Source organism: Leucopleurus acutus (assembly GCF_964270905.1).
Source record: "Leucopleurus acutus genome assembly, chromosome: 10".
NCBI lineage: Eukaryota > Metazoa > Chordata > Mammalia > Artiodactyla > Delphinidae > Leucopleurus > Leucopleurus acutus.
Window position 1 is genome coordinate 95397108 of NC_139153.1, and position 24445 is coordinate 95421552.

General features: G+C 46.1%; 1 protein-coding gene across 1 annotated transcript in view; it reads right to left on the reverse strand.

The window, feature by feature from the left end:
* Positions 1-24445, reverse strand: part of PHACTR1 (phosphatase and actin regulator 1) — a gene marked incomplete at its 5' end in the record, with an annotated part of 535964 nt that overhangs the window by 44497 nt on the left and 467022 nt on the right. Inside the window, 2 exons of the mRNA XM_082848323.1 lie at positions 738-976; positions 17286-17607. Coding sequence (XP_082704449.1) covers positions 738-976; positions 17286-17607 — 561 coding nt within the window. The remainder of the gene's footprint in view (positions 1-737; positions 977-17285; positions 17608-24445) is intronic.

A 24445-nucleotide genomic window follows, 5' to 3' on the forward strand; every position in this document is an offset into this window, starting at 1 on the left:
GCCTGGTGAGTTGTGAGGCAAGAGGAAGAGACCGGGAAGCAGCAAGTTTGGGGGGCGCCTTTGGATCTTATATAGTAAGTACTTATCTTCCTTCTTTTGCCACTGCTTTTAGAACGTGGGTTTTGGAATGAGACACAGGCAGCTTCAACTCTCAGCACTGCCACTTAGTAGACGTGAGTCTCTGGGCAAGTCCCTTATCTCTCCATTTTCTCCCCTCACCTGTCAAATGGGGCAGTAGTTTATGCCCCTGAGTGTTGTAAGATGTAGATGAGGATAAAACCTTAGCATATTGTCAGGCACACAGTCGGTAAAAGGTTGCTATCATATAAGTTCACGCATTAAAAAGCTGATCACTGAAATTTAAGTTCAGTGGTTGAGGTCTGCTTAAAAATGAATTGGTTCCATATACAATGGTTAGTATTTTTATATATTTTGTAGACTGGAATTGAATTTTAAGGTGCCTCCGCTCCTTGCTTTTTTTTTTTTTTTAATTGATGGGGTGTTGCAGCCCAAGGGAAGCAATCAAAGAAAAAATGAGACATCTAAAAGAGGCAAGAGATGGAAGCACGATGTTGTAATTTTTAGAGCTCTGAGGCTGTTCAGAGGACAGTTACCCTTTCATCTTACTAAGGAAGAAACAGTAACCTCGGACCTCAGATTAGAACCCACAGAGGTGGGCAGCTCTTCCCGTCAGCCACGCCCCTCCCACCCTCAGCGAAGAGTTTGGATGCACTCACTGGTATACAGCGAGCTGTCGTCGTCCTCGTCCTCTTCCCCTTCTCGTGTGTACAGGCAAGAAGAGTCTTCGTAGTCTGATTCATGAGGCACATTTTCTTTATTGTCATCACATTCAATCACAACAGTTGGCACTTGTCTTATTTCCGGAAGGCCCAGAGGTCCTGCTTTTGTGACACTGTCACCCGAGTGCAAACCAGAGCTGTGGTAAGAAGTAGAACAGGGTACCCGCTGCTCAGAGCTGTTTAAAGAGAAAAGAGCACATTTACTCTGGCTAACGTGTCATGTTAAATGCATCAGAACCTTTTAAAAACTTAGCCATTATGTCCTAAGAGACAAAAGGTCTACTGGGCAATTCAAGTCTCATTTCTCACCTAACAGCTAACTGTTTTGGGGCAGCTGAGTTACTGGATGGTGGTAGCAGCACAGAATAGGAAATGAGAATTCTACTGCCCTGCGGATGGACGGTGGTGACGGTAGCACAGTAATGCGAATGTACGTGAATGTCACTGAACTGTATACTTTATAGAGTGGGGAAGATGGTGAATTTCATGTCCTGTGTATTTACCGCCATTTAAAAAATAAAAAATTTAAAAAATAAATTTAACTCTTTTTATTTCTGGTTAAGAGCAACAACCCCAATGGTCAAAGGAAGGTTCATTTGCAACCCACATGTCTTAAAGGAGTAAAAGGGTTAATTTGATGGTGAAGTGAGAGACCCAGGAAAGAAAGAGACAATACATGAAGCTCCAGCTTTCAAAGCTATACAGCATGACTGGCAGGGGCTGACTGAAATGTCACGGATGGAGATGCAGAGAAACAGAAGAGGTGGGACCATCAGGCTGGAGACCCACGCGTGACATCGGGGTGGACATGGGCAAGGGCGACTCAGACCAAGTTCTCTCCCAAGGACCATGTCAGACTCTCAGCAGACACAGGCAACGCCAGTCTGGTTTTACAGCAGGTCAGTGTTCCCAGCAGCAATGATGATCATATTTTTGGTTTTATCTCTTTAGTTGAGCCAACTCAGATAAAAAATATTTTTTAATTAAAAATGATCTGCTTCTTAATAAAAGCCACATGAGTTTCATTGTAAGAAAATCAGGAAATGTGTATTATCAAAAATAAAGAAAATTAGTTATTTTCTTATTAGAGTCTATCCAAGGTTCCTACAGCAAGTTAGAATCCTTTTTATGACCGGCTCTGAATGAAGTCCAGCAAGAATAATGGAGCCTGAAACACACAGTTAAATTTTATAACTTCTTTTCAGATGAACTTCAAGTGGAATTTGTGTCTTTAAGGAATTTCTAAACATAGGAAACTGAATGCATTTTACCATCCAACAGTGTTTGACGTGTTAAGAAACGGAGTGTGAGGCTATGCTGTCTAGCAATAATTTTACGTTAGAACATCTTATCCAAAAGAAAACTCTTAAGGACATGTGAATGCATGCTAGGTCTCCTTTAAAACTTTCCTTACATTTTATTTTTTTAAAAATGTGTCTAATTTCTAAATCTCAGCTTTTTATTTCTTTTTTTAAAATTATTTATTTATTTTTGGCTGTGTTTGGGGCTTTGTTGCTGTGCACAGGCTTTCTCTAGTGGCGGTGAGCGGGGGCTACTCTTCGTTGCAGTGCACGGGCTTCTCACTGCAGTGGCTTCTCTTGTTGCGCAGCACGGGCTCGAGGCGCGTGGGCTCAGTAGTTGTGGCACACGGGCTCAGTAGTTGTGGCGCACGGGTTCTAGAGTGCAGGCTCAGTAGTTGTGGCGCACGGGCTTAGTTGCTCCGTGGCATGTGGGATCTTCCCAGATGGGGGCTCAAACCCGAGTCCCCAGCACTGGCAGGCAGATTCTTAACCCCTGCGCCACCAGGGAAGTCCCTCATTACACTTGATTGCTACGTCTAATTTAAATTCAATTCACTTTCTTCCTTCCATTGTTTCCAAAGGGCTGTTTTTCTCTTTGTATTTTTCTCGTAAGTGTTTAGTGACACAAATGGCAAATCTAGTTGACACATCATGAGCTATGGTGTTCAAGGAAATGAACTAAATCAACTTAAAAAAAAAGTTCAACCACTGAATAAGATTAAATCAATCACGTTTATAAAAATGCAGCATCTTAATTAGACATTAGCAGGTTAGGGGGCCCATTTCCCATCTAGTTTAATAGGAATGGCAGTGAGAACAAGAAGGTGGTGTACAGAATGGATGGTCTCGCATGACAAATCCAAGAGCTGGCTGAAAGGTGACGGACTACACCACCTCCCGAGGTGGCCCTTCCATCAGACAACGACACTGGGCTCCAACCGCGCTTGGGTTTCTACACTGGGTATTAAGGGACGTTGGTGTGGAAGAAGCAAAACTGTAACTCCATGGCTCCTGTTTTGCCCCACCCCTGCTCTCTCCCCTCCCCGCCATTTCTAGTTTAATTATTGGCTCCAGTGAAGGCAGGGCGCTGGGGATACAACAAGAGCAAGAATGAAAAGAAGCCAATAGCTATTCATGTCTGGTGGGGAAAAGTCTTTTGAGGAAATAAAAGTTGGAAACTAGAAAGCACAAGAATTCCTTAAGGTGGACAGCTCCAAACTGCCCGAGAGGACAGAGAAAGGAGAAATACTATGCAAAGAAAGATAAGAAACTCAGCTTCCCAAGTAGTCTATGATAAAGAGGAGACTGTGATTTCTCCTCTCTCAAAGATCTACCAGGAGGGGCTTCCCTGGTGGCACAGTGGTTAAGAATCTGCCTGCCAATGCAGGAGCCACGGTTCAAGCCCTGGTCCGGGAGGATCCCACATGCCGCGGAGCAACGAAGCCCATGCACTACAACTACTGAGCCTGCGCGCTAGAGCCCATGAGCCACAACTACTGAAGGCCACATGCCACAACTACTGAAGCCCGCGCGCCTAGAGCCCGTGCTCCGTAACGAGAAGCCACCTCAATGAGAAGCCCGCGCACCGCAATGAAGAGTAGCCCTGCTCGCCACAACTAGAGAAAGCCCACGTGCAGCAATGAAGACCCAACGCAGCCAAAAATAAGAAAAATAAAAATAAATAAATGTATTAAAAGAAAAAACGATCTACGGGAAGTGTGAAACCCTGAGAAGAAGGGGCTTATAAGGCAGATCCCTCAGCCCCTGGGGCAGGTCCTACATATAAGACTGCCCACCTTGGAAAATAGGGACCAGTCATAGAGACCAGCGACTGCCTGGTCGGGGCATCACAGCAACAGCTGAAGACCTTGCCTGGCCGATCCGGCCAGTCTAGCATGTGACAGAATGTCCAGTTTCCATAAGGACGAAGAAAGTGTTTTCCAGCAAGCTGGGTGAATCCACCAAAAGGGTCTTAACAAATATTCTATTGATAAATATACGCCAACTCTGTGTTAGGAAGAATGCTGAGAAGGAGGAAGACAAATACCAGATGATTCCACACATCTGGTAGCTCTGGAGGACCACAGGGTAGCAAGCAAAGACACAAGGGGAGAGAAGAGTTGGCTGGGAAGGAGGCCGGAAAGGTTCTGATGGGGCCTCGGTATGAGCAGTCAAGACATAGCTCCAAGTCCAAGTTCCGTCACTGACTCTCTCATGACACTGGGCAGACTATTAACTTTTCTGAGCCTCAGTTTCCTTCAGTGAAATTGGGTCAACGGTATCTTCTTAGTAGGTCTGGTGCACGTGTGTCCCACTGGCATGGCCTCAAGGGAGCCCCTCACTTGTTATTTATAGAAAGGGCCCTTCAAGAGGTTTCCAAACATTCTCCGTTTCAGTCTGTCCCCCAGACTGTCGTCAAAGCAACTTTCAGAAACTCAGATGTAGCCATCTCATCTGTTAGAACCCTGAATGCCTGCCTCGGCTACAAAACCAGTGCTTCAAGAGTGACACACATGGAAAATTCAAAAAAATCCACGTTACAAGCTATATTATTCACAGCAAAGAACTAAATCAACTGAAATGTAGCCGCGTCTTACATCTGGCCTCCACCGCTGGTGGTAATGGGCAGGAAGGGGGACACCAGTCCAACAGTCTTAGTAACGCTGGTTTTCTAGAATGGAGTTGTCACTTAGAAGACCTGCTCTAAATAAAAGGTGTCACTGCTAGAGGGAGAACCGTTAGCCTGGAAGCAGTAATTCAGACACAGCCTGACATGCAACGCCTTGCATAATCTGACCTGTATTATTCACCCAGCCTTGCAACCCCTCCACACCTCTGTCCCCATACAACTCACCCTTCGTTCACATGCAACAATGCACTGCACACTCTTGGCCTGGGATGTGAAGGGATCTCACCTTCACCTGGTTAATTTCTATTTATCTTTCAATACTTGTCTTGGGCAACACTTTGCCTAGTTTCTCAGGAGATTCCACAATTGTGAAAATTGGGAACATCCGTTTGCTTACTAGCTTCCTCTCCCCAACCAAGCAGTAGATGCCTCCAGGGGCAGGGACCATATCTTCTTCATGTCTGTAGCAGGGGCCTGACACCATGGCTGACACTCAGTTATTGTTTATTGTTTTTGCTGAAAGAAAGATGGGCTGGAATCACTGACATCTAGGTGCATTTTAAGTGGTTGACGAGTCATACTCAAAGGGTATTAGTGCAGAGATCATTCTTTAATTTTCAGGGAGTATTTTCAGTGTATTGTATTTTCAGTGTATATTCAGTGTATTGTATAGGTACCCCTGACTTGACTGACACTTTTATTAATGGCTTAGTAACAGAATCAAGTATGTGGAAGAACGAAGGTAGAAAAGGAAAAGAGTAAACGTTTACTGAATGTGTTGCCCACTGTTCTGGAGACTTCCACATCTCATTACATTGTTATAACAACCCTGCAGGAGAGGTGTCACTATCCTCATTTTATTAAGCAGGAAATGGAGGCTGTGAGAGGGTAACAGGCCCATGAGGGCGTAGGTAGTAAAGGAAGGAGCTGGAATTTGAACCCACTCTATTTCAATATGCTGTATCCAAAAATTGAATTGTGATACTTGTAAGACTGTGTACTTTGGTTAAACACAAACCCCACTAACTGTACACATGCAAGGTGGGGAACACATCACGCTTTGTCCACATGTATACAAAACGGGTATCATGACTTTATAAATATTTTAAATCTTACTAACCAGGGTAAGTTAGAGTGTCCTTTCCTGCCACAGTCAGGCCATACCCGGGGCACTGAGTTTAAAGGATGCATCTTAGACACTGGGTTTAGAAAAGTCAGGATGGGAAAAGAACTCAGCTGTTTACCTATTGTCATGGTGACTTTTGTACCAAAATGGTTGAGAAGTTGCAGCAGAGCCTCAAATATTCACTACCCAGTTATTTTACAGAAAAAGTTTTCTGACTCCTCATCCAAACCAACGGCTTCTAACCTGCATCATCCCACACTCCTTAGCCATATCTGATGTCCACTTACGCTATTATTTACTTCGTATTTTTAAGTCAACACTTAAAAAAAACTCAAATACTAATTTAGCCTCATCTTAAGCAACAATATCTTTGTAATCAGCGGTTTTATGTTAAGTATGTGTTTACAACTTACGTTAAAATAAGTACGTGTCCATTAAAACTTTAAAAAAGCTCGTCTTAAACTCACTTTGGGTACCACCGATGACGTATATATCACATTCTGGTTAAATGTTGGGCCAGAGTCTCTCAGCCTCGGCATGGCTGACATTTTGGACTGGACCCTTCTTTGTAGGGGGGGCTTGTCTTGTGCATCGTAGGCTGTTTAGCAGCAAACCTGGTCTCTACTCACTAGATGCTAGTGGCATCTCCTCCAGTGGTGACAACCCAAAATATCACCAGATATTGCCCAATGTCCTCTGAGGGGCAAAACTGCCCATTTGGGAACCGCTGGCCTGGAGTATGCATGACAGCTTTGCCACCTGCTGCATCTTCAGAGTTGTACCACCTGAGTCTCTTCACATGCAACTTGGGTATTAACTCTCAGGAATTTGCAGTATTTGCTGAAGGATGAACTGCCCAGATCTCATCTCCTAAGTTCCTGACCTGCTGTAGCTCAGGTTCCTGCTCTGGGGGCGGTACCAACGATCTGACACCATGACAGTTCCGCTGAGCATGTTATCTGTGCCGCGGCTCTAGTCCCTGAGCAGCTACCCCATTAGTGCAAGAGCTCCAAACCAATTCGAGGGAAGCAGCTTTTCTCATTATGTGGCCCAGATCAGTGATGTACAAAATGACACTCCGGTGGCCCGGAAGAGTCACCACGTCTTCCAGAGTACCTGTCCAAGTCCCCGGGGAAAAGATGACTCACATAATCAGATCTATTCTAGACCATTCACGTCAAAACTCTTCAGAGATTAAGCACTGAGTTTGCGTGGAATTCAAACGGATCTCATCGCATGGGGGTTGTGGTCACTGTACCTCTTCCAGGTGGGTGAGCAGGAATTAAAACCGCAGGTAAACGTGGAGCCCCTCATCCTGACCTCCTAGGCGGCGCCTCCCTAGCTCTTCCTGGATCGCTGCACATAATGGTGAAAAGAGCTAACACTTTAAATGCTCACATAGTGCCAGGGATGGGTTCACTTAAGCCTAACGACCACCACCCTATTAGACAGGTACTACCGTTACCCTCCACTTCAGAGAGGAAAAATGAGGCACGCAGCCACGGTCACAGCGAGAGGGGTGCAGGCATTACTGAACTCGGGCAGTAGGGGCTGTAGAGCCTGAGCTCGTACTGGTGTCATCTGGACAGAAGCAGAGCCCTGAAATGGCTTCAAAACTTACTCTTTTTCCAGAACCTTCTCTCTTCCTCACCACCCAGTCCTCTCTCTACTGCTGTCAAACAGTTCCGGTCATATAATTCCAATTGAAAGACCTTTGAAGGGTCTCATTGTCAATTGGATAAACCTCACCCTCTTTGGAATGGCCTAGGGAGCACCTCACCATCTGGCCCCATAATTCCTCCCCATCTGATCTGTTGCCATTCTTTACCGCGCACCCAGTGTTCCAGCCACCAGGCCACCTGTCGCTTCCCGAGCACGTTGTGAGCTTTCCTGCCACCCCCCCCCCCACCTCAGAAATAGCCCCTCAGAGTTTGACTGGAGCAGTCCACCCACCCTCAACGAGAGCTCCAATGCCATTTCTTTTGAGCAGCCTTTTCTGATTTTTCAGTGGAAAACAGTCCCTTCTCTGTGCTTCCACAGCTTCCATTCCCACCTGTTACAGCATCTGTCGCGTTATGTTACAATCACACATCTAAGCATTTACCCTCTGCCCCCATGGACTGTAAGCCTGTCAAAGACAGAGCCTGATTATTAATTCTCTTCATATCTCAGCCCTGTTTTTGTGCACGTTTTGGGAACTGATGGAAAAGTCAATCAAATATTTGAAGTCTCTAGTAATGTAGGCCATAATATACTTACCATCTTTTAATTCACTAAAATAATTATCCCTGACCCTTAGATAGTCTTGCTGTGTAGGGAAAATATCCTATGAAAGGAGAATTAAAGCTGTGGAAATAGTGATCTAGAGTTCTTCCCAAGAAGATAATCCCAAGAGATAAGGCACAGATCTGTGCAAGGAAGAATGCCAGGGTACCCGCGTGCCTTCCATCCCAGGACGGTGTGAGTACAGAACGTAACAGAGACAGCTTAACGTCAGCACATTTCCTAACTCTACGCTCTCAGGCCACTTCAGTTAAGACTGTCCAGAGTTAGGCTGCTTTGTAAGGTGAGGTAGTTGGGCTAGATAAGATCTAGAAGGTTTCTTCTTGTATGACATTCTATGATAAATTTAAATTAACACCAAAGGTCCTAAATTATTGTCCGGCGAGGGGGCGGGGGGGAAGATGAGATTCTGTTCCCCATCTGGGTCGCTCCAAATGATGTAATTTTCCTGAGAAATGAAATAGGGATGAACATGCAAAAACCTGAGAGCGCTCCGTAACATTTGCAAGATGTTGGTCAGTTGCACCATGTTGGAATATTTCCATTCTAGTAATTAAATACACCAGGGGGCTCCACAAATCAGGACAAAGGAGCAGGCCATCTTTCAAAACAGCAACAACAGTTAACACATAGGGTCCTGTATGGGTCCTATCAAAGTACTTCGTAAATGTTCGTTATCTCATTTAATCTTCCCAAAACTTGCAAAGTTAGGAAGGGTATTGTTATTATCCTGATTTTATGGATGAGGATGTTACATTTCTGAGGAAATAAGTGATCACTCAGTTGTGATCACAACAGGGATATGGACGTGGGTTTTCTCCCTCCAGGGCCTGTGTTCTTTCCATTAACCACACTGTCTTCTCCCAAAGAACCCTCAGGGCCGTTATTTTCTTGTATATGGACATGCTGACTATGAAATGCAATTGGTACCACAAATTAAAAAAAAAAAACCATGGGAATATACAAATTATCGTATAACAAAAAGCAAGGACAACAGATGTTCACAGAACTCAGCTCCTTTTTTGCTATGAATTTTGCTGGGAAGAGCCCCAAGGTTGGAGACTCTGATGGGACACAGAGACAGGTTTGAACTCCTGACTTGGGTGGTACATCCGTGTTTGTGTGAGTAGCCCGTGGCTGGGGGCGAGTAGGCTGCAGAGAGAACAGGATACAAGAGAGAGCGGGGCAGAATAGTCACCAAGCTGGATAGTCTAGTCTTGCCTAATGGTGCGTCACCAACAAGAAGAAGAAGGGATGCAGTGGGTTTACTGTGGCCACATCAGTGACGCAGTTCCTCGAGGACAGAAAGGTATCACCATCATAGGTGATGCCCACTCCCCTGCTCTATATTTTCTTCAGTGTATAGATGTATATACACAGCATATAATATATTCACTGGTGTATCATCTGTCTCCTCCACTGAAAGGTAAGTTTGTGAGGATGTCAACTTTGTTCTGTCCCACTTTCTCCCCAGAGGATGGAAGTGCCTGAATGTCTTCCTTCATGAAAAAAGTGAATAAACCAGGAAGAACAGACAGAAGTGCACCTAAAACAGGACGCCTGCCATTTACAAGAGACACACGAAAACAGGATTCAGAAAGTTTGAGAGTAAAATACCAGTCCTGAATCAGTAAAAAGCACTCATTTCAAACTCTCTTTGCCTTCACTATGTCCCCATGCCATGTCAGGGAAGTGAAAAGCCGTATCCTCTCTCCTTGGTCCTGTCTCCATCAAGAATAACGTTTAATGCGTCTCCTTTTTGGAAAACTCTTTTTTTTTTTTTTTAAATTCAACTCTCCTTTTTGACTCTGCTAAACCAAGTAGGAGAGACATAAATTGAGAACGCAATGGTGCGCCTCAGGTTCCCATCCCCCTTCACCGCATTTTCCTATCATGTCAACAGTCACATGTTTCTAAGAAATCCCTAGACTTTGAACATTAAGCGACTGTTTTACCTTTCCTGTTCGTTACTGGTGAGGGAGAGGCAGCTTATTTTTAATAATTCATCAAGAAATGAATGCAAGACATCTACAACAACTCAGGGTCAGTAAACAGCTGGCTCCCTTCCAAGGGAGCTTTATAACCATCACTGCGTCTCCATCACATGATAACAGGTAGATGCATAGTGGAGCATCGTGACCCATCCCTGGGCACGGGATTACCCACGATCAAGCACCTTTGATACTCTGCTAGGAAATCAGGGGCAGGTTCTGAAATGAAAAATTCCTATTTTAAATCCTTCCTCTTCCTTGAAAATACATGGGAACCATTTCACCACCATTTTTAAAGAAAAACGTGTCATAAAGGGATACTGCTTTCCCACACATGATTTCAACTGCACCTATTGTTAAAAAAAAAAAAGAAGACAATAATCTCTTGAAAGGACAGAGAACATTTATTACCCTCCAATATGATGCTGAAAATGAAATTCAACAGGGACAGCTTTCGTCCTTCTGACTGCACAGAGTTATAAAGAGAGTTTTCAGAAAGGAGAGGGAACAAGTCAGACGTTTTCTCCTCGGAGCCCAAAAACGTGTGAGAAATTATGCTACAAATTGCAGCGCCTGCGGCTGGAAAATGACGGAAGTAACCTCTGACACCCAAGAAAACAGTTAATCAGCTTCATTTTGGGAAAGCAGGCACACATTGTACGCTCTATCACAGCCTTCTGAGATAAGAAACTCAACATTGGAGCCTTTGTGTTTTTTTTTTGTTGGACCTTAGTCAGCAGGAAATGATGCCATTCTATATATAGACCAGGGGACTGAGCTTCCCTGAGTGGAGGATGTGTTTTGAGCTGCTTTTTTTCCAGCCATGGTAATGAATGTAAATTAGTTCACTCACATCCCTTTGTCTGTCCTTCCAGGGACCAATGACCCACACTTCTGAAACAGCGTCTGGGGTCAGGATGTGATGAATAAAACCGTAAGACACCCAGAATCTCACCAACAGCAACCTCCATTTCTGATGGAGGAACCAAACTGGTGGCTTTTCCACAGGCCTTTGTCCCTAGACCTCAGCCAATGTCCTAGGTCATGCTTGGCTGGATGTGATGCCAGGATTTTATTTTTGGTTCTTTTTGGGGGGGTTGTTTTGTAATAATTTTTTATTTTGTAATAAGTTTAGCTTTACAGAAGAGTTGCAAAGAAAGCACAGATAATTCCCATATACCTTTAAGCCAGCTTCCCCTCATGTCAACATCCTTCATGACCATGGTATATTTGTCAAAACCGAGAAGTTAACATTGATGCCACATTGCGAAACACTTCCTTTCGCTTTTTAACTTTTTTTTTGGCCGTGCCACGTGGCATGCAGGATCTCAGTTCCTCGACCGGGGATCAAGCCCAGGCCCCCTGCAGTGGAAGCAACAAGTCTTAACCACTGGACCGCCAGGGAATTCCCCAGGTTTTTAAATATCTGTGGTCTGCAAAATCTTTTTGGACAAGGGTTTCCAAGAAGATCGAAGCATCTATACTTATTCATTAAGCAAGGGCAGGGTTTCTACTCATGTACACATAGGAATTCAGGGGCAGATTCTCTCTTATAAAAATACATTTCCTTTTTTATCCTCTTAAGACTTTGAAAGATGTCAGTGGTTCATCTAGTCTCATTGTAACCTTCTTCTGACCAGGTGGCTCACCAGCCTTGCAGGGGAGGACCTGTCTTGCTCAGGGTGACATTACCTTGTTCTGAAATCTCATTCTGCCTCTTAAAGCAGCAGTTAAATTGCAAAACAACAGCTACAGGCAGCCACTGACAGATGATAAATACCTGCTGTAAAATCCAAGTACTGACCTAAAGTAAGACATTGATAACTCTGGCCTCAAAGGGTCAGGGACAAATGTCTCACCAGAATTGGAGGAGATGTTGAAGAGACGGTCATCAGTATAAGAAAGAGAATCTTTCCCTGGAAACACAGTTCATTTGAAAATACATGCCATTTGCTCTACGATGAACAAAATACCGAACTTCCTCAAATAAATGTCATTTCACGAGCAAACAACATTTAGCTATTCAGAGGTTCATTTTTCCTCCGGTACCAAGGCACAGCTACTCATCATCATGAACACTGATTTGCAGGTGGAAACACTGACATAAACCAATGCGGTAATTACGTCAGACTGTTAAAGCTAGAAGAAACCCCAGGGACCATCTAGTTCAGGACCGAGAATCCTTCTTTAGACTTTCCTGTGACCCTGAAGGCCACATAAAGTAACTGTCACCCCAAAATGTTTTTATACTAAGATTATAAATGAACTGTCATCTTTGAAAAGTCTAATTATGGAATAACAGAATTATTAAAGACTGAAGGGGTTTGCGGGGCTACTGATTTCAATTTCTTCTGTCCAATGCTGAAATTGTTCCTTTTTCAATAATCTTGACAGGTAGTAATTTAATCCCTAGCTAATGTAAGCAGTACTCGGGAAGTGTTGGCAAGAGTTCAAGATGGTTCTGGAAGCCTTTCTGGTTCTGGTTGACCACTGCTGGTCTGGACTATCTGTATTAACACCAATGTATAGCTAACTTCCCAGGAGAGGTAAAACCACTCTATTTCTATAAACATTCACATTAGAGATCGCTTCAGTATTACTGACATGGAGTTACAGGGTTGGACAGGACATTAGCAGACAATCTCACCTGTAGGGTTTTTCTTTAGGAAGCCTACAAGTAAACCATTTGGGACAGCTGCTAGCCTGATCTTTTCAAAAGATCTCTTGTATTCTCTCCAGTGGTTCCCAGGCTCTTCCTTACATCAGATCACAATCTTCTGTCATTTCTCTCATTCTCTATAATTGTCCCTCTAAAAAGCTGGAGAGTAACTGTCAACTTCCTGCCTTTTCTTCCTAAAAATCTCATCACCCGTTTGGAGACAGCGTATCATTCCTTCTTCTAATCTGCCTAGAATATTCTCTCATCCCTTTTCTCCGTCTTCTCCTGATTCTTTCTATCTTTGAGATTTCAGTTTAAATGCAGCTCTCCAGAGAAGCCCACCTACCAGCTGACCCCCTGCTGTGCTCTCCCCTCCCCCCAGCTCCCTCGCTGGCACTGACTCGCCCAGGTCACACTCCCAGCAGACTCTAGGCCACGCCGAGGGCAGCCGCCCTCTATACTTTGTTCACTGCTGTATCCCCAGTGCCGAGCACAGAGCCCCATTCAGAAAAGGTGCTCGATAAAAAATTGCTGATGGATCTTCTGGTTGCTAAGGAAACACCGATACTTTCCTTTTTCTTCGCTGGGCCTGTTTTTCACTCAAGGTGTATAAATCCTTAGCCTCAGCGACTGCATGAAATTTTCTCCTGGGATTAAATTTTCTCCTGGCAAATGTCACAGCTTTTCTAATCTAACTGTTCAGGGATTCTGGGATAGGAAAAGGTAGAAGAAGCATGAGTTTATCAGAACTGTAATTTATTTGTCCACTTTTTTTTTTTTTTTTTGCGGTACGCAGGCCTCTCACTGTTGTGGCCTCTCCTGCTGCGGAGCACAGGCTCCGGACGCGCAGGCTCAGCGGCCATGGCTCACGGGCCCAGCCGCTCCGCGGCGTGTGGGATCTTCCCGGACCGGGGCACGGACCCGTGTCCCCTGCATCGGCAGGCGGACTCTCAACCACTGTGCCACCAGGGAAGCCCTCTGTAGGGCTATCCTGATGATGTAGGCATTAATTCCCTGTGTCCTGGCTGGTTCACCAGAACACCACTATGCCTTGGCCTACGGTTGGTGGGGAGGGAGACAGGAGGTAAGGAGGGTCTGGGGGTGACACAAAGCACAGGAGATTGCCTTGGCTCAGCTGACAAGACCATGCTGCCCTTCTTCCAATCTCCTCCACCTGCAATATCCCGATATCGCCTTCCTTTCCTTGCCCATTTGCTGTCCTTGATTCATTTCAATAAAGAACCTGACCCAGTGTAGGTCCAACAGACCTATTCATTGGTTTACACTCGACTGAAATATTCTATAAATACACACGGAAATTACTGAACTGAGGAATATCACATAACTTATTGGTTAGTACTTTCAATGGAAGCTTTAAATGGCATGTTTTAGGTGCAAATGTATTTAGCAATATCCTACTAATATGCTCTCATGAGTATCTTTTTCAGATGCTTATTATCTCCGGAAGAGATACAAAAATACACTGGGGGTTACAGGAGACGTGAGGGCAGTAAATGACATTCACTGCTAGCTGTCTTTAGGAAAGTGGTTGTGCTATAGTCAAAGGAGTTCTGGATTTGCAGGAGGACGATCCAGGCTTGAAGGCTCGGCCGCTTGACTTACTACCTAGGACAGTGCTTGGCAAAATGTCTATGGGGGTAAGGCCAGCACTATCAAACTCTTAGAGGAAAACATAGGCAGAACACTCTATGACATAAATCACAGCGAGATCCTTTTTGACCCACCTCCTAGAGAAATGGAAATAAACACAAAAAGAAACAAATGGGGCCTAATGAAACTTAATAGCCTTTGCACAACAAAGGAAACCATAAACAAGACGAAAAGATAACCCTCAGAAGGGGAGAAAATATTTGCAAATGAAGCAACTGACAAAGGATTAATCTCCAAAATTTACAAGCAGCTCATGCAGCCCAATAACACAAAAACAAACAACGCAATCCAAAAAATGGGCTGAAGACCTAAATAGACATTTCTCCAAAGAAGATATACAGACTGCCAACAAACACATGAAAGATTGCTCAACATCATTAATCATTACAGAAATGCAAATCAAAACTACAATGAGGTATCACCTCACACCAGTCAGAATGGCCATCATCAAAAATCTACGAACAATAAATGCTGGAGAGGGTGTGGAGAAAAGGGGACACTCTTGCACTGCTGGTGGGAATATGAATTGGTACAGCCCCTATGGAGAACAGTATGGAGGTTCCTTAAAAAACTACAAATAGAACTACCATACGACACAGCAATCCCACTACTGGGCATATACCCTGAGAAAGCCATAATTCAAAAAGAGTCATGTACCAAAATGTTCATTGCAGCTCTATTTACAATAGCCAGGACATGGAAGCAACCTAAGTGTCCATCATCAGATGAACGGATAAAGAAGATGTGGCACATGTATACAATGGAATATTACTCAGCCATAAAAAGAAACGAAATTGAGATATTTGTAGTGAGGTGGATGGACCTAGAGTCTGTCATACAGAGTGAAGTCAGTCAGAAAGAGAGAGACAAATACCGTATGCTAACACAAATATATGGAATTTAAGAAAAAAAAAGACATGAAGAACCTAGGGGTAAGACAGGAATAAAGACACAGACCTACTAGAGAATGGACTTGAGGATATGGGGAGGGGGAAGGGTAAGCTGTGACAAAGCGAGAGAGTGGCATGGACATATATACACTACCAAGCGTACAACAGACAGCTAGTGGGAAGCAGCCGCATAGCACAGGGAGATCAGCTCAGTGGTTTGTGACCACCTAGAGGGGTGGGATAGGGAGGGTGGGAGGGAGGGAGACGCAAGAGGGAGGAGATATGGGAACATATGTATATGTATAACTGACTCATTTTGTTATAGAGCAGAAACTAACACACCACTGTAAAGCAATTCTACTCCAATAAAGATCTTAAAAAAAATTGTCTATGGGGAGGGACCAGTTTTGTTGGTCGGTTGGTTGATTTACATACTTTAATTTTTAATCCATCACAAACTGATGCTTTCAAAAATATAATAAAAATGCACAACAAATAAAACCCCTTTTTATCATAAGACAAAAAATTATCCTGTCAAATTGCTATGAAGGTATCTAAAAGCTTGTTCTCAATTTCTGTACAGTTTCTGCAGATGGGCACCAAGCTGGCATTGGGGAACTCAGCCTTCCTTAGTTTCTTGGCTGACTCAAGTCTCCCTAGGTGGTGTGAGGATCAAGATAATAACAAAGGTATGTATTCATAATAGACTACGAACTGCCATCCAGATTGTAAATTGCGACTGTCCTCATTAACAGTAACAGTAGTTGGAAATGATGGCAATGGCCAAATACATTTTGTTTTTCAGTGAAGGGAGATATTAACGTGAACCTATCAAGTCAGAATTCTTAGTGATAGCTTCTCTTGGAGTCATTAATTTTCCAAACATAGAATACTTGGCTGACACAGAGGGAGGGAAAAGCCACTGAGAGTCAGGAAACTACAACAGAAAGCTCTCGGCTGTGTCCATCTCGCCCCTGGCTCTCTGCCCGGTGACCGGCTGCGTGCTTTCCAGGCTGCAGTTTTCCTATCTGGTCTGCAGGACCCAGTTAACTACACTGGGTTGGAGTCACACAGGGAAATCTCAGCCACCTCTTGGGCACAAGTGAGGTGGTATTTGAACGCGCGCGTGCGTGCACGCGCACACACACACACACACACACACACACACGCAAGCGATCCAGAACCAGCACGAGAGATCTCCCTGGGTGGTGGGGAGTCACGGTCTCCGCTGCAGGCCTGCCCTTGGAATACCCTTGGCAGTTCTCCCTGCAATGCTACTGGAGGGAGATTCTGATGAAAGAGGGGACTTCACCAGTTGTTGGTAAATACCTGAGGCTCAAACTCGTATAATCAGACTACGTCTGCCGCTTCCTCCATCGGCAAGAACGAGGGCGTACGTCTCCACCTTTCCCTCTGTTATTCCACCACCACCCCGCCAGCTCTCATCTCTTCTTATTCTACATTCACATTGTTTTTTACATCATAAAAGTAATATACACAAAATAAAAAATTAAGCAGTACAGAAAGATACAAAATATAAAAACAAAAGATTTTCTCCCCATCTCCCTACCCTAGGGGTTACCACATTAATGATGATGTGCACCTGCTTCCAAAACACGTTAAGGTCTACAGAAGCACGATACGTACGATCTATCTATCCACCCGCCCACTCACGCATACTCATATGTATACATACGCACTACTTTTCCTTTTTGATAAACGTGACTGTTCTATAGTTTGGCAACTGGCAACGGTTTTTTCTTCCATACTGTCCTTGACATTCAGATTCCGGTCTGATTTTACCTTCACCCCCCCTCCCGAATCCCACCCCCCCCCAGTGGGTGTGAGCCCTTGCTGGCGCTGGTCTTCTCACTCCTTGGTCACGGTCGGAGCGCCAAGCCCTCCTCTCCTGCCCTCACCCCTTCCCTCCGTTACCTTTCCAGCCTCTGCATGGTCATGGCCAGCGTTTTGTTCAGCTCGTCTATCATCCTGCAGCCCGAGGGGTGCATGGGGAGGGAGCCGGTGGCGGCAGGGAGGTGCTGGCTGAGGCTGCCGTACTGCAGCTGGTGCTGGATCTGGGAGGGCAGGACGGTGTGGTGGTGCTGGGCCCCGCCCTGCTGGCCGCTCTTCTGGGCCGCGTAGGACGCCAGCGAGAGGTCTGGCCCCCCCATGGGCATACAGATCATGACTTTCTTTGGAGGTAGCGGAGGCGACAGCTTCACTGGCAGACAAGGCAATTTCACAGGGGCGCCAGGATCTGTGGCAGAAGGAGGGCGAGAGGCAGATGTGAGTTTGGGGGCATCAGAAAAAACGTAGCACACCACAGGTGCCCACCCGGGGACCGTGGTCCTGGAGGCGGGCCCCTGAGATGAAACGCTTCAACCGAAGAACCGGCAGGTGAGCGCTACTCCACAAGCACCCAGCAGCTCTCACTTCCTGCTCGAAGCACGCTGCCCCCCAGGGCCCTCAGGGACCCAGGTGTCGGTGGCGTGTGTCACACAGCTGCCAGGCTGGAGCTCACCAGCAGAAAGCGGGAACGCGCTCTTCTGCTCATGTAAACCCAAGCACCTTCAAAGAGACCTTTGCTAGGACATGTGCGACGCCGACAGCTGCGCCACCGTCACGTGGACACACCCTCTCGGCTGGCGCTTTCTAACAGGCACAGGATTAGCAGCCAGCCCTGGGTTCAAGTCCACGAAGAGTGTCTTCCTCCAGCGGTGACTTTAATGCCACCAACCTTAATTCCCTCACGTGGGGATGCTAGTCCCACCGGAGAGGAGGCTTTCTAGGACTCCTGGTCACAGAGAGGGCTCAGGTGCCCCGTGCCGGGCCTCGGCGTGAGCATGGTGGCTGGGCTGACCACTCCCGTGGCATCCACGGTGGGCTCTTCCCACTGTCGGGAGGCTCCGACAGGCACTCTGGGGGCCTGATGGTACCTGCACCCACCCCACCCCTTGGTTCCGTGACGGTGGCACTGAAACATCCCAGAGATGCTCCACATTAAGGGGGGCTCCAGGTCAGACAGACCAGCCCTCAGGGTGTCTTTGGGCTGACCTTGTAGTCCCCTGTCTGGACTTCATATTCCTAGCCCTGGGGACTGCGGGTCCATGGCTGAGTCCTGTGGGCTGTAGGCCACCTGGGAGAAGCCGGGCCAGAGGGCAGTGGCAGGCGGGGCGTGTGTGTGACCTCACACCCGCTGTCCATGCCGGGAGCACTGCAGGCTCCTGCCTCTTGGTCTCTGAGGCCTTCGATTTTTTTCCAACTATCTGCCTGAGTGTGGCCTTCTCCAGTTTGACAGCCTCAGTCCTGCCAGAATGACATTCTTTTGGCACAAATCTGATCCTGTTGCCCTCCAGTTTGAAACCTACCAATGGCCTGGAAATAAAGCCCAACTTCCCGACACATCATCAAGGCCTCTTTGTGTCCCCACTTTATCTCTATAGAGTCTGTGCTGGTTCCCCCCCGGCTAGAAATAACCTTGCCTGTTGCACTGAAAAGCTCCTTTTCTCCTGGGACACCACCTGCTTTCCTCCTGTGGGTTTGACTTCCTTGCTGACCCACGCTCAGTCTCCCTCCTCAGCTAAGTCCCTGGCTGGCCTTTGTCCCTCACATGCTCAGAAGGGCTGCCGTGTCTCCACTGGTGGCCTCGAGGCTCTTCACCTCCACAGATTTCCTCTCCTGTTTCACAGAGAAGCCCAAGGAGGGCGCTCCAGGCCCCTCCTTCTCTTTGGATCAGCCTTCTTTTCTCCCCATCACCCCCAGGTAACCACCCTCACTCCTGAACTGCTGGGTTCCCCAAACCACCTGATGTTTCAAACCCCAGAGCCTTGGTTACCTGCCCTCAGTTCTCTGGTTTGTCTTCTGGGTCAATCCCTGCTCTCCCTTCAAGATTCAGCTCAAACGTTACCTCCACTGAGAACCTGCCTGATGGGTTACATCACTCCCCCTATTCTGCAGCCATTGGACCCACTGTGGGCAGGTGGTAGGTCAGTGCCAACAACCATGGTGACGATGACGATGACAGTGATAGATACTGCCAACCCTCCCACCATGAGCCAGACAGTGTTCTAAGTGCTTTCCTTATCTCACCAGCTTAATCCCCTCAACAAGCCAGTGACGTACACACTATGATCTCACTTTTTACAGATGATAGCCCTGGACTGTGCAGACACTGTACCGTTCTTCCTGTTTACGCAGCTATCTCCTCCCACACAGAGCAAGGACCGTGAATAATTTGTCATTATAGCCTCAGCATCTCGTACAGTGCCCAGCTCACCTAGCAGGAGGCTCAACACGTTTACAGAATGAGCCGAAGCTGTGATGCTCTGCTATGGGATAAATTTACATGTTGTTCAGAAATAGAAACTTGGACAGCTCATCCTGTTCCTGTGAGCCTCCAAGCACAGGACACAAGGTCACCATGTTCAGGACCAAAGCAGGCAGTGCTAATTCCAAAGTGGCTGAGATGCAGAAACTCAGCACCCCTGTCTGGGTCCTGTTACTGAAGGGTACACTCCTGTGGCTCTTGGAAGCCATAGCGTAGACCCAGCAAGTACAATGTGTCCTGAAGTGTTAGGGTTTTCATCCAGGGACCCTTAACCCACGACTCCTTCATTTGTGGGTCTGGTTGTCTAAGGCAGTAGGGACTCATCTGCTTGGGCAGAAGAGAGCAGAGCCAGGAGGGCAGCATGGACTTGTCTGCCTAAGAAGGGTCAGTGATACACGATGGATTCCACCCATCTTGCTAAGCTACGACTTTCTGCACACACAGTATTTCTTGCCACTACTTCCACAGCAAGACTTACTTGACTTCATCACCAGAAAAATGGACCAAGTGGTTGCCAGGAATTCTAAAACAGGCAAGGAAGACATGACCAACAGGATCAATTTAGTGGAGGTGGTTCCTTTCATTGTTCTAAGAAACACATGCCAGGGCCCATGGAGAACCCCTTTTTCTCCTTTCCTACCTGCATCTCTCTTCCGGTTGTTTCACTGCACATGGTCACCAATTAAATAAGGGTAGAGAAGGAAAGTGAATCATGTCAAATAATTTTTGGCTCAGTGGATGTGGTACAAACAGAGGAAATGAAGAAAAAGGTTAAAGTCAAGTGAAACTGTCTACTTTCAGTGAATTAGCTCTGCAGCCCCCATCTTTCTATAACATGTGGATAACTGAGGAGAGCCTGGGCAGCTCAGATTGGCAGTACCTTGGCAAGACCTATTTTTATATTCTTATGACATCTTTTTTTTTTTCGCGGTACGCGGGCCTCTCACTGCTGTGGCCTCTCCCGTTGAGGAGAACAGGCTCCGGACGCGCAGGCTCAGCGGCCATGGCTCACAGGCCCAGCCGCTCCGCGGCATGTGGGATCTTCCTGGACCGGGGCACGAACCCGCGGTCCCCTGCATTAGCAGGCAGACTCTCAACCACTGCACCACCAGGGAAGCCTGAAGAGTTGGAGTTTAATCTCAGCTCTAAGACCAAGAAGCCCTGTAGCTCTGCCTAAGACATTTATCCTCCCTGAGCTTCAGTTTTCCCATCTCTAGAAAGGCAGCACTGCCCGCCTTATAGGTCTGCTATGAGAAGTGAACAGATTAACGTCTACACAACCTCCATGTAAGGGGATAAGTGGGCTGAAATACAGCCTGAGGTCTGGCTTTGAGTCACCCAAGAAGAAGGGGCAGCTTTGTGTAATTCATTTCGCCAAAGGGCACCTTTTTATAATTTTATAAAATCCCCAAACTAGTTAGCAGAGGGCCTGAGTATAAAATACCCACAGTAGGTGGTGGTGGGATGAATTGGGAGATTGAGATTGACATGTATACACTGATGTGTATTAAATGGATGACTAATAAGAACCTGCTGTATAAAAAAATGAATAAAATAAAATTCAAAAATTAAAAAAAAACCAAACCCCAGTAGAGTCCTTGATATGTAACAGGAGTTCAACACATGTAGTCTTAATTCATTCTGAAATAATAATAATATGATATATTCCGGGCTTCTCCCACAGGTCATTGTGAGGGTCAGACAAGATAATGTGGACATGCTTTGTAAACTGCAAAGTGCAACATACATCTGCAGCGTTACAAACAGGACTCTTGGTATCCCTGTGACAGTCTACCTCACCTGATGCTTCCCAGCCTGGGAGGGAGAGATAGAAGCTGAGAAATCGACACAGTGTGTGGTGGTTCCATTGTAAGTAAGTGGGTGAAAAAACCTGGTGAAAGTGAATCAAGTAGCAGAGCAAAGAGGCTTCCAAGGCACCATCCTAGAAGTCTTCCATGTTTGCAACATGGCACTGCGGAAAGAGAAAAAGGCAAGGTTGTCCAGGTTTCAGCGTGTCGTTCTGATGCACACAGTCCTGCATCAGTACTGAGAGCTGGTGGAGAAGGATGCAGAACCAGGAGTCAGAAAACCTGGATTCTCTGGGATTAATTAGCTAAGCTAATTAATTAAGCTAATTAGCTAAGAAATTTAGCTAAGCTTCTTGGGACCCAGGTACTTTTACCTCTAAAAATCCAGGAATTAAAAATGCCTTCTTGGGCTTCCCTGGTGGCGCAGTGGTTGAGAGTCCGCCTGCCGATGCAGGGGACACAGGTTCGTGCCCCGGTCCGGGAAGATCCCACATGCCGTGGAGTGGCTGGGCCCGTGAGCCACGGCCACTGAGCCTGCGCGTCCGGAGCCTGTGCTCCGCGACGGGAGAGGCCACAGCAGTGAGAGGCCCGCGTACCGCAAAAAAAAAAAAAAAAAAAAAAAAAAAAAAGCCTTCTTTACCTTGATAGCACCTCCCTGAATACAATACTTTGCCTCTCTCTGATGCACGACATTTACGGATTATGGGAGGACACACACTGCCTCTTGCATTTATAACGATAGTGGCTGCTCCTGCTAGGGCACACACAAAGCTCTCTGCGTGCTGACTTAGGAATGGATGAGTCTTTGGCAGCCAGACTGATCGAGAATGCAGTATATTCATAAAACTGTCTCTGCTGATAGAGTGGAAAGAGCAAAAACAACCAGTTCCAGAGAACAAGAAAAATAAACCCAAACTACGTCACAGAGCCAGAAAAGCCAAGGGGGCTATATTTCCAAGCCTGACACACCTCTGGCTTAGGACTTCACACAAGAAAGTGAAAACCCCCGATTACTTTTGTAGTTGAGACTGGTGCCAGAGGACTGTAGTCTATACACTGAATGAGTCTGGGCTAAATGAATACGCCCCTAGCCTCTCTCCTCACTTCTTAAATTAACAACAGCTGTAGAAGCTGGAGAAGCATTTGTAACTTTATAATAGACGATTCAGATACACTTGCCAATGATAGTAGCACTTAACGTCTTAATGAACAAGTGTTGTAAGAATTTCTCAGTCATTTGCCACCTGGTTCTAGTGGGTTAGAATCTCTGATCTCCTTTCCTAGATACAGGCATCCATCCAAGGACATGAAGAGTCTATAAGAAGTGTACTTAGAACTTAAATAAGAGTCCAGTACCACGAAACCACAGAATCAGATTCCCCTGGCTATAAGAAAGGTGCTTATAGGAGCCCCACCAATCACTTTGGGCCATCCTGGGGATTTTAAGGTAGTCTGGCCTTTTTTATTTTTTGGCCAGATGCCTGGAAAGGCAAAAATATGTTGACTGACCCCTCGTGGTGAAAGGGCTAGAAGAGTATCAAGTGATTTGTATTCAATGCCCTCAGCCTGGCTTGCTCTCCTAAGCCAGCCCAGCACACGGAAACCTCAGCAAACACCTGACGTTGTGGGGATTGTGTCCTGAGACCTTCCACAATCTTAAAATGAGGGCCGTGATCATATTCGCATCACCAGCACCTGACTGTTTCAGAGCCACTTTCCACAAAGACACATTTTTGTTTTTAAATGGACCCTTCCCAAGGACACCTGGGGAGATGACAGCAAGTAGGGAAGTGAGTGCCTCCCTGAGATGGTGACACGGGGCAGTGGAGGCGTGGCTCACCAGCTAACTAGGTCACTTGGGCATGTCAGCTCTGCCACAACTACATTCGATTTTGTAAAAGTCAAACTACACCTTATTCATTGTCGGGAAACTGCTCTCAAAGAGTCAAAACTGCAGATGTCTCTATAATCACAAGAACAAACACCTGTTCACAAGATCAGTATTTTGTTAGAAATTGTAAGTCATTGATAAAAACACATTCTATTGCTTATTTTTGCAGCAATGCAGACTAGTGTCAGTGCTCCCAGGGAGACCAGGCAAGGAGACGGCCAGGCAATTGACAACTGGGTGGCTGAACCCGAGCCTTCCACGAGACAGGTGTAAAGGCAGGCAAGAAGGTCCACAATGGGCAACGGAGAGGAGCCTGGATTGGACGGTGCCCACCAGGGAGGACTGCTATCTTGAGCATCCAGCAAAAGCTGAGAGCGAGTCAAATCAAAGTCACAAAGTCATGGAGGCAAACATACACATGCTCGCCTGGTCTCAGAACATGGGAACCGGGGATCTACCTGTGAAGTTTTAAGCAGTAAATTTAGATCACATACAATGAGATACTACTTAGAGCATATCCCGATTAAGAGTTAGTACATTCATGATGAAGGTATCAAGAAGTTCAAGCTAGATCCATAAATCTTTTTTTTTAAGTCTTAATTTATTTTTTATTTATTTTTGGCTGCATTGAGTCTTCATTGTGGTGAGCAGGGGCTACTCTTCCTTGCGATGCGTGGGCTTCTCATTGCGGTGGCTTCTCTTGTTGCGAAGCACGGGCTCTAGGCACACGAGTTTCAGTAGTTGCAGCACTCGGGCTCAGTAGTTGCAGCATGTGGGCCCTAGAGAGGATTCTTTCTTTTTTCTTTTCTTAAAATGTTTTATGTTATTTTATTTTATTCTTTTGGCTGCGTCGGGTCTTCGTTGCAGTGCGCGGGCTTCTCTCTAGTTGTGGTGTGCGGGTTTTTCTCTTCTCTAGTTGTGGTGCGTGGGCTCCAGAGCACGTGGGCTCTCTAGTTGTGGCGCACAGACTTCTCTCTAGTTGTGGCGTGCAGGCTTTTCTCTTCTCTAGTTGTGGCACGTGGGCTCCAGAGCACCTGGGCTCTGTAGTTTGTGGCACACGGGCTCTAGT